This window comes from Primulina tabacum, chromosome 4 (genome assembly GCF_025594145.1).
Source record: "Primulina tabacum isolate GXHZ01 chromosome 4, ASM2559414v2, whole genome shotgun sequence".
Classification (NCBI taxonomy): Eukaryota; Viridiplantae; Streptophyta; class Magnoliopsida; order Lamiales; family Gesneriaceae; genus Primulina; species Primulina tabacum.
In genome coordinates this window covers 43,698,291-43,709,227 of record NC_134553.1, presented here as the reverse complement: position 1 = coordinate 43,709,227, position 10,937 = coordinate 43,698,291, and the positions used below count along the sequence as shown (strand labels likewise).

The 10,937-nt window shown below is 38.9% G+C and overlaps 1 protein-coding gene across 1 annotated transcript; it reads left to right on the top strand.

The window, feature by feature from the left end:
- The first annotated feature begins 960 nt into the window (after positions 1–960).
- On the top strand, positions 961–1,278 carry LOC142542023 (uncharacterized). The gene has a single exon (XM_075648470.1). It carries the CDS (start codon positions 961–963, stop codon positions 1,276–1,278), a length of 318 nt encoding a protein of 105 aa, XP_075504585.1.
- Positions 1,279–10,937: the final 9,659 nt, after the last annotated feature.

Genomic DNA, 10,937 nt, shown 5'->3' with positions numbered 1-10,937 from the left:
GATGTCTACTAGTTCAAAATAATCATGAAGGAAATGAACAAGCCATCTATTATTTGTGTAGATTCCTCACTCCAGTAGAGGTGAAATACTCTGTAATTGAAAAGCTGTGCTTAACTTTGTATTATTCTTGTATTAAGTTAGGACATTATTTTGATTCAATCAAGAGCGTTTGTGGTAGCTAAAACCGATTTGATTAAATATATGCTCAATAGACCCATCCTCTCCGGGCAGATTGGTAAATGGTCTTTAGCATTGGCCGAGTTTACATTGACCTACTACCTCCAAAAGTCAGTAAAGGGCCAAGCTATCGCCGATTTTTTAGCTGATCACCCTTCACTTGATGAGTTTATTAGAGAACATGTTGGATTTCCGGTTTGTGGAGTGGGAGTTCAGTCCTGGGAGTTGAAGTTTGATGGATCAAGTACAGAAACAGCAGCCGGAGCTGGTATTGTGATCACCTCCCCAAGAGGTGTGAAAACCACTCCATCTTTTAATTTGGGTTTCTCATGCACCAACAATCAGGCAGAATACGAGGCATTGGTCATTGGATTGGAAATTCTGAAAGATTTAGGGGCGAAAGAATTGTTAATATCAGGGGATTCTCAGCTGGTACTCAAACAGCTATCAGGGGAGTTCAAATGCACAAGTTTGTCATTGGCTCCATATTATACCGCGGCATCCCAACTCCTAGATGATTTTGAAGAAGTGTCGTTAGTACACGTCCCAAGACAAGAAAATTGGGAGGCGGATGAATTGGCACAATTTTCTTCAGGATTGAAGATGCCTCCAGAACTTACACACAGACTAGTGTTGATTCAGAAGAAAAACCACCCTTCAATTCAGAAAAGAAGGATTCAGGTAGACACGTTCAACTTGGATATAAACTTAGCTGGTGACTGGAGGGATGACATGAAATAGGTGCTAAAATCAACCGGGAGAGATATTTCACATGGTTTGAAAATGAGGGCTCTTAATTACGTCTTAGTGGAGGGAGATTTGTACAGGAAAGGTCTAGATGGTCTGCTCCTTAGATGCATAAGCTTCCCAGAAGCATTGGAGATCATGAAGCAAGTTCACAAGGGAGTGTGTGGAGCACATCAGTCTGGAGTGAAGATGAGATGGTTGATAAGGACGTATGGCTACTATTGGCCGTTCGTCCTGAAAGATTGCATCAAATATTCTAAGGGATGCCAGCCATGTCAGAAACATGGAAACATCCAAAGAATTCTGACGGATGAGCTTCACAGCGTTGTCAAACCATGGCTGTTCAAGGGCTGAGCCATGGACTTAATAGGGAAAATCTACCCCGCATCATCTAAAGGCCACTCGTTCATCCTTGTGGCCACAGATTTTTTCACCAAATGGGTAGAAGCAGTACCTTTGAAGAAAACGGAACAAGGGGATGTCATTAACTTTTTGAAAGAGAATATTATTCATAGGTTTGGAATTCCAGAGTCACTAACCACAGATCAGAGAACTATGTTCACGGACTCAGATATGAGGGAATTTGCAGAAGACTATGGAATCAAATTGATAAACTCATCGCCTTATTACCCGCAATCCAACGGACAGGCCGAAGCATCGAACAAAGTTTTGATAAAGATTCTATAGAAAATGATGGAAAATTGGCCACGGCTATTATCAGAAACTTTGTGGGCATACAGAACATCCAAAAGGACTGCCACTGGAGTAAGCCCTTTTTCCCTTACCTTTGGCCACGATGCAGTGCTCCCATTGGAGATTATGGTGCCATCAATGCGAGTGGCAAGGTAAAATGAACTTTCTCTTGAAAATTATAATGAAGCAAAGATCATTAAGTTAGAAGAACTGGATGAGTTGAGAATCCAAGCATACAATGCTTTGCTGTTACAGAAACAGAAAATTGCAAGAATCTACAATAAAAGAGTTAACAAGAAAAGCTTCCATGAAGGGGAAGTAGTGTGGAAAGCTATACTGACTTTAGGAACAAAGGATAGGGAGCTGGGCAAATGGTCTCCCAATTGGGAAGGACCATTCAAAGTACATAAGGTGTTAGACGGAAATGCATATTGGCTATCAAGTTTAGATGGCCACTCACACAAAAGGTGCATAAACGGCAAGTATCTCAAGCCGTATTTTCCAAGTATAAGGGAGGAAATGGACAAAGCTAGCGAGTGAAGCAAAGACGAAGGCTGATATTCAGTGGGGAGTTGGCCTTCGGGGTCACTTTTGTATATATTTAGTTCCTTATTTCAAGATGTCATGTGAGGTAGGCCTTAGGGCCACTGAAGTAAATATCTATTGTTTATGATTCAACAATAAAATTGAAAGTGGGACAATAAGCCACTTTCATTATTTTGAAGGTCATTTGTTTCACTAGGGAGTCGGCCTTATGGCCACTTATTATATATGAATTCGGTTGATATTTCCAATGTTTTTATGGTACGACAAATCATGGTGAAGTAGACCGTACCGCCATTATATAAGTTGGTTGTTTGCATGTGCAGTGACACCCATGAAGTAGGCCTTGAGGCCACTTAGAATATGGCAGGAAAGAAACACAGCGAGCAGGGAGTTGAGCTCACCGAGCGGACAACGAGTAATAAAGGAAAAACTGAAGAGAACAAGGGCGTTATGCGAACCCCAAGAGGACCCAGAAGTTGACTTTGAAAGAAAAATAGGCTAACCAGCCATTTTTATATGTTTTAGCTTCATGTTGTAAGAGTTTATTTGAAGTAGGCCTTAGGGCCACTAATATAAATATTTGTTGGTTATGATTCAAAAAATCAATTCGAGTTGGCCAGGAGGCCACTTTTATCATACTGAATTCATTTTGTTTCAATAAGAGATCAGGGGAGGAAATAATCGCGAGCGGGGAGTTTTAAGCCAACCCATGGTTTTGATTGAAGATGTTGAAATGAGTTGGGTTAAGAGGATTAAGAAAAAATAAAAACTCCTTCCCATCATCCAATCCACAACATCACATACAAACCCGCCTTCATTCAACATCCATCACCCAACAACCACAACACCAAACCAAGAGTCAACAAATCAAAAGTGGAGTCACCGCATGCAAGAACAGTAAGTAAACATGTATGCGGGAAAGGGGTCCGACTGAAGTGCAAATGCATATACGTGTATACGAGAAAGGGGTCCGACTGAAGTGTAAATGCATATATATGTATGCGGGAAAGGGGTCCGACTGAAGTGCAAATGCATATACGTGTATGCGGGAAAGGGATCCGACTGAAGTGCAATGCATGATGTTTGGGGTGAGGGAATCGTCTTGAGTGGATGCAGCACATAAGAGCACATAAGAGCATGCAAGGTTAATCTTACCTGTGTTTCAAAAAGCCTCAAACGACACCAAGGCTTAGGTGTCGAATACACCGAAAAACTGAGGCCAACTCATGGCCAATCCATGATACCTGCTAAGAATAAACATGCCAATGTACACGAAAAGAATGAACCAGCAAAAGAAGATACATGGGAATAGCAGCCAAGATAGAATCAGAATCAGTAGATTGCTTGGGGTCAAAGACCACTGCATGCACGCAAGAAATATTCAGAAAACCAATTGCTACTGATGTATACTACATGGCCAAACAATGACCACTCTAGCGCACCTACAGAACAAAGGCTAATTTATGGCCAAGCATTCCCCAGACCCGTAACTCCCCCAAGAATACCACGCAACTGAGTAAAAGTGGACAACTCAAACAGACTGTCCAAATGAGCACAATCATCTATCCTACAATTCTTAGAAAAGAGTCAAGGCAATACAAGATCCTTCATTCATCCCCTGCACAGCTCAAAACTTCGCATATCTCAAAATTAATTGTGGAAAGCAGGAAGAATGGAATGCAACTCCAACCGGGGTAATAAGCAAATTATCAGATAAACAAAGAGCCAAGAAATACGGAGTGCAATTCAAGAAGAAAGAAGGGATTAACCATAGCAGTAGAAGGTGGGCCAAAACTCGAGTGCGGTGGACGCTGTTTCTTCCCCAGTCAAAATTCCTGCCTCTGCCGCTGGTTTCAGCCCGTTTTCCTCCGATTCCGAGTTATCCATGGGTGTCAAGTGGAGGCGCTGGAGCAGGTTCTCGAGCCATACAGGGAGTTCGGGCGACAACGGCGTGGAGGAAATGACAGTGGAAAAGGGCAAGCGAGCGTCCGAAGGAAGGAGCAAAAGAACTTGAGAACCGCCGCGGTTGAAGAGTAGGGTTAGCGAAGCAGCGTGCGTCCACACTAGCAGCAGAGAGCGATCTGAAGAAGAGGCGGGGAAGAAGAGAAGAGAGCGTGCTGCAGAATTTGAACGCGAAGGAGAAGAAGAAAGAGGGCCGTGAGTCTTGCGTTTGAATCTATGGGAGGGAAGTCCAAAGGATAGTGAAAAAACCAACAAAGAATTTGTCTTGGCCGAAAATTACAAAATCACTTCACATGTAAATGCTTGCGGGCCGCTCCAAACAAACAAGTTGAAACTGGTTTACATACAAGCATTTTGTCCCAATTGGGCCAATGCTTGCGGGGGCAATTGTTTGGGCTAAAAATAATTAATTATGGAAGCCCAATTTAATTACAAGCCCAATTAAATTATGGGCCCGTCAAATGAACGGCCTAATTTCTATCAAGACCAACCAACCACAAAGCGCTGATGATGGAACAGATCGTGATAAAGTCGTGGGAAAGATCATGGGTTCACGGGGAAGTGGAGAAGAACCGTATATGCGCTGGGAAGAAAAAGACATCGGCAGACAACTCTCTAGACACAACTCAACTCAGCAAAAACTTGCAAAATACTCTCTGCTAAAAATTCAATAATCAAACATTAGTTTTCAAGCTTTCCAGTAATTGTTCTAGCATTAATTAATTGTTCTAGCATTCTAGATCTTCTCGTTTTAGACTTCAGCAACAATTTATTATATTTTTCATGTCTTTGATGAATTTCTATAGTTTTGTAAATTCAAAATCATGCTAGGGGTTTATTTCCATCAATCTCCAATAGTTTTCTTCGTTTTGGCGTTATATTTGTTTAAGGAGATTAAAACCAACGGTCGAATTTAGAGTTCACACCTGGCACGCCCGCAAATATCAATATTGTGCAAACATATATATATATATATATGTATATATATATATATCGATCCGGAACTCAAAGAATTATAGTGAAATATAAGAGCATGTTCAATAGTGTGAGAATGTCGTTGTGATGAAGTTGGGAAATCTATTGCATGCTGATGTCAGCAATTGATAATTTCATATCATAGTTATGCGAGAAGGAGATGAAGTTTCAAATATGATGTTGAAATATTAATTTTTTATTTCATTAAATATATGAGTATTTACACACAAAATAAAATTGCATATAATTGAAAAAATTTAAAATTATAAATAATTAAAATTATAAATCTTACACATAATTTTTAAAACATAATAAAAAGATAGCACACATTGAAAATAACACATATAAATATAAAAACACATATAATTAAAAGAAAATACATAATTAATTATCCATATTCATGTAAGCTCCAAGTATTTTTGATCAAGTTCTTAATTTTGAGGCATATTATGCAAATCTCTGTTCCAAATGCCGACACATCACTTCATAAAGATGTAAAACTCTACGGTAGGATCTCTCGAAATAACAATATCCAGTGACGCGTATTCATCATCTTAAGTAGGAAACTTACGATATTAGAGCATATCATCTCTTTCGTCCTCCACAATTATGTTATCGAGAATGATGCAAGTCTTTATTATATAATCCAAATCAATTGAATCTCAAATGAGAGATGAACCTCTCACAATGTGCCAACGTACTTGGAGTATACCAAATGCTCGCTCAACATCTTTTTCCCATGTCCTCTTGATATCGTGCAAAATTTATATGCTTCTGCCAGAGAGGTCGGGGACAGTTTTGAAAAAGACAGCCCAAGATAGATACATAAAATCGTCAAGATAATATCTCATCTTTTACTCGTTCTCGTTCATTTCATACCGCACTGGAGAGGCTTCAACGTTTGCAAGGTATAAGAACAAATTGGACTTCTCCAGCACATTGGTGTCATTATTGCATCCTCGTACACTGAAGTATGCATGCCAAATCAACAATTCTTCTGATGCAGCTGCCTGCAATATAATTGAGGTTCTTTTTGGTGCCCACTGTGATATTGTCTCACCCAAGCTGTTGGAAAATTTTTTCAAGCCTAGTGCATACATTCAATGCTTCCAAACATATCAGAAAATCCTTTTTTTTTAGCATTTTCAACAGTTAGTCGAGCAATATCTTCATATGTTGGTAGCCTCAAATATTGTTCAGAAAATATATCATACAACACCCTGCAAAATATTTTCAAACATTCCAACGTTATCGATACACCTATTCTCAAGTATTCGTTAACAACATCACCTGCTACATCATATGCAAATAGTCTAACTGCAGCCGTAAGTGATAAGTGCAATTTATTGTACTTTTATTACTTGTTTTTAACTTGAAATTTTGTTATTCTTGAGCAGGTTTTATGTGATTTGTTGTTGTTTTTGTTGTTGTAGTTTGGAAGCTTAGAATAGAATTTGGAGTAGCAAATTATTGAATTGAAGTAGTGCAAAAGATAAAATGGCCGAAGTATGACCGCACCCGCGGTATCATATGGACCGCACCCGCGGTCCCTGAAGTTAGAAATAAAAGATTCTGCCGAAGCATGACCGCACCCGCGGTCCTTCTTTCACCGCACCCGCGGTCACTGAATTTCGAGACTGAAAGTTTCTCCGAAACAACACCGCACCCGCGGTCCTTCTTTCACCGCACCCGCGATCCTTCGCAAAACAGAGTCCGAAAAATCTGTAACTTTGTGGATTTCGAAAAGTAGAGGAAAATGGTGTGCTGCGTGGGGAAGCTTGTCTGGACTATAAAAGGCTTCTATTATTCACCATCTAGGGTATTGGGGAGCAAAGGAAAGGAGAGGAGGCTACAAAGAAAGGATTGAAGCTCAAGTTCATCATCCTTGGAAATCTATTGCACATTTCTGGACAGAAATTTCATTGCACTCCAAATCTCTTGTTCTAAGTTCTTCTTTCTTTATTTTTATTTGATATGTCTTGTTTAAGATTCATGTGTTGTTGTGTTATTTTTATTATGAACTAATTCTTATTTCTAGAGGAATGATGGAACAAAACTAGACATCATGTGTTGGGATTTATGAATTATGCTATATAAGTTTTCCTTATTGTTCATTTGTATTTTTCCAATCTTAATGCTTTCATTTTATTGGCCATATCTTGAATGATTCTTATGTTTATAATTTATCACTTGGAAAAGGGAATTTATAAACAAGAAAGGGAAAAATACATCGATGGTATTTATATAGTTCGGGAGGACATATATTGCTATTGAAGCCATTAAAAGAAGTTATTGCTTATTGTGTTATTTAATATTAGATTGTTGACGGGGACGTTACAATCCTTTGTTAGATAATTAGTATCTACTTAGCACTCAGGAGAGGGAGTAGATAATTTAGAATTCTTTGCTAATGTATAATAAGGACATTTATAATATAGCTACACAAAATAACACATGGTGGATAGTTGCGTGAAATCGAACCTCTAGATCTTTTATTTCATAGTTATTTGTTATAAAAAGTTTGGTGTTATAATATAATTAAATTGATTTTCAATTTAGTTATTGGTGCAAACAAATCTGTCAATTGATTTTTCTAAATAAAATTGAGACTATTTTAATTGCAAGAATTAATATACATTTAAATACGTACTCCTCGTGGGATCGACACTTGTACTCGAAAATATATTTTATTACAACTTGACGTTGTGCACTTGCAAGCAATTAAGAAATCACGCGACAAGTTTTTGGCGCCGTTGCTGGAGAGTGTCTATTTTAAATTTATATTAGTATTGTTACCAATTAGTCTTTATTTTAATTTAGAGCTGTTTTTATTGTAATACATTAAACATTTATTTGTTTCTTATCTTTGTTTGACAGTGCATTCGAAGATCGCAAAATCTTGACTTGCTTAGCTTTGATCCTGAGATCGAAATAACCGTAAGAAGATTAAGAAAGGCAAGAAGAGAAGAGATTCGAGCAATGGCTGAAAACAGAGATAATGAAAATCCACCCCCTGCAATACCCATCAGAGATCATTTAGGCCGGTACTAAATGCTTATTACTCGGGCATAGCACGAGGGACTATTAATGCAAACAACTTTGAGCTTAAGCCCGCATTGATAAACATGGTTCAACTGAATCAGTTTGGGGGAGCCGCTACTGTAGATCCTCATCTACATCTCAGAACATTCCTTGAAATTACTGACACGGTAAAAATAAATGGTGTTTCTGATGATATAATTCGATTGCGTTTGTTTCCTTTTTCTCTTAGGGATCAAGCAAGAGGATGGCTCCAATCGCTTCCTTTGGGGAGTATCACTACATGGCAGGAGTTAGCAACCAAGTTCCTTGCTAAATATTTTCCACTGCGAAGTCTGCACAGTTGAAGATAGAGATAAGTACTTTTAGGCAGACTGACTTTGAGCAATTATATGAGGCATGGGAACGGTATAAGGAGTTGTTGAGGAGGTGTCCAAACCATGGTTTTGAAGATTGGGTACAGATTGAATTGTTTTATAATGGTTTGAATGGACAAACAAGAGGCACTGTGGATGCAGCAGCTGGTGGAACGATATTTGCCAAATCACCTGATCAAGCATATGATTTGCTTGAACAAATGACCATTAACAGTTATCAGTGGCCATCTGAAAGGTCAGGAGTAAAGAAGACAGCTGGTATTTATGCCGTGGATCCTATCACTTCACTAACCGCCCAAGTTTCTGCATTGACCACACAACTAGCAGCCATGAATAAAGTGAGCATACCTGACACTGAAGGTCCTTCCGTGGTTGCTGAAGAAACTCATTCTCTTGAAGAAGCCCAATATATCAACAACAGAAACTTTAGTGGATTTGGAGGATATCGAGGTAACCCTCCTCCTAATACTTATCATCCAGGTTTGAGAAATCATGAAAATTTTTCTTATGCAAACAATAAGAATGTGTTGAATCCTCCTCCGGGGTTCAATACATCAAAAGGGGGGGGGGGGGGGGGGGGGTCGTTTGAGGATTTGGTGGGTACATTTGTGGCTGAATCTGGAAAGAAGATGGCTAGAACTGAGTCTCGGCTTGATAGCATGGAGACTCAAATAGGAAACATGGGTGCTACGATGAAATCTTTGGAGACACAAATTGGACATTTGGCTAATGCTTTGAGAGATCAGAACAGGGGTCAATTTCCGAGTAATACGGAAGTTAATCCAAAAGAGCAGTTCAAGTCAGTCACTTTGAGGAGCGGAAAAGAATTGGAGGTTCAAAATCCCAAGGAGATGGTGGAAAATGAGAAGTCAGTGGAAGATGTTGAGTTTGAGGTTATAACAGAGAATAAGGTTGAGGACTCTAAGACAAAAGTTGTACAACCTCCTGCATTTAAGCCTGCCATTCCATACCCTCAGAGGTTCAAAAAGAAGAGTTTAGATGATCAATTTGCAAAATTCCTTGAGATTTTTAAGAAGATACACATCAATATACCATTTGCTGATGCATTGGAGCAAATGCCCAACTATGCCAAGTTCATTAAAGATGTGATGTCTAAAAAGAGGAAGCTGCAAGAGTTTGAGACAGTGAAGCTTACTGAGGAGTGCAGTGCCATCCTACAAAAGAAATTACCACAAAAATTGAAAGATCCAGGGAGTTTTACTATTCCTTGCTTTATTGGTGGTTCTCATTGTAGTAAAGCTTTATGTGATTTAGGAGCAAGTATTAATTTGATGCCATTTTCTATTTTCAGGAAATTGGAGCTTGGAGAAGTTAAACCAACCATTATCACCCTACAGCTTGCAGATAGAAGTCTTACATATCCAAGAGGGATCGTCGAGGATGTATTGGTAAAAGTGGATAAGTTTATTTTTCCTGCAGACTTTGTGATTCTAGATATGGAAGAGGATAATGATGCTCCATTAATCTTTGGGAGACCGTTCCTTGCAACTGGAAGGGCATTGATAGATGTGCATAAGGGTGAACTCACCTTGAGAGTTGGTGGAGAAGAAGTCATTTTTAATATTTATCATGCCATGAGGGGATCAAATGAGGTAAGTACTTGTAAAAGCATTGATGTTATAGACTCATGTGTATCCTTTGACTGTGCAGGAACTAGGGACCCTTTGGAGAGTTGCTTGGTTGTAGCTGCTGAAGCTGTTAGTGAAAACGACTGGGAAGTGAAAGAGCAACTGGTGGCTCTTGAAGTATTGCATAAAGAAAAGAAAACGGATGTGTTGATTGAGGAGTTGAACGTCAAAGAGAAAATAGAGGTAATATCACCCTCTCCTGATCTGAAGGAATTGCCAAGCCACCTATGTTATGCATTCTTAGGAGAGAAGTCGACATATCCAGTAATCATATCTTCCTCCCTTACTATTGATGAAAAAGATAAATTATTGAGAGTATTGAGGGAATATAAAACTGCATTGGGATGGTCGATTTCTGATATTAGGGGAATTAGCCCCACTATATGCATGCATAAAATTTTAATGGAGGAGTCGTATACTCCTTATGTGGATCATCAGAGGAGATTAAATCCGGCAATGAAAGAAGTTGTGAAAAATGAGGTGCTTAAATTGTTGAATGCTGGTGTGATATAAGCTATTTCTGATAGTAATTGGGTGTCTCCTGTACAAGTTGTACCGAAAAAGGGTGGAATAACTGTTGTTAAAAATGAACATGATGAATTAATATCTACTCGTACTGTAACTGGTTGGCGAGTTTGTATGGATTATAGAAAATTGAACAATGCCACCCGAAAAGATCATTTTCCATTGCCTTTTATTGATCAAATGCTAGATAGACTTGCTGGTTATTGTCATTATTGATTCTTAGACTGTTATTCAGGTTATAACCAGA

Excerpts from the sequence above, each read along its gene's own strand:
- LOC142542023 (XM_075648470.1), top strand. The coding sequence starts at position 961 with ATGAGGGCTCTTAATTACGTCTTAGTGGAGGGAGATTTGTACAGGAAA.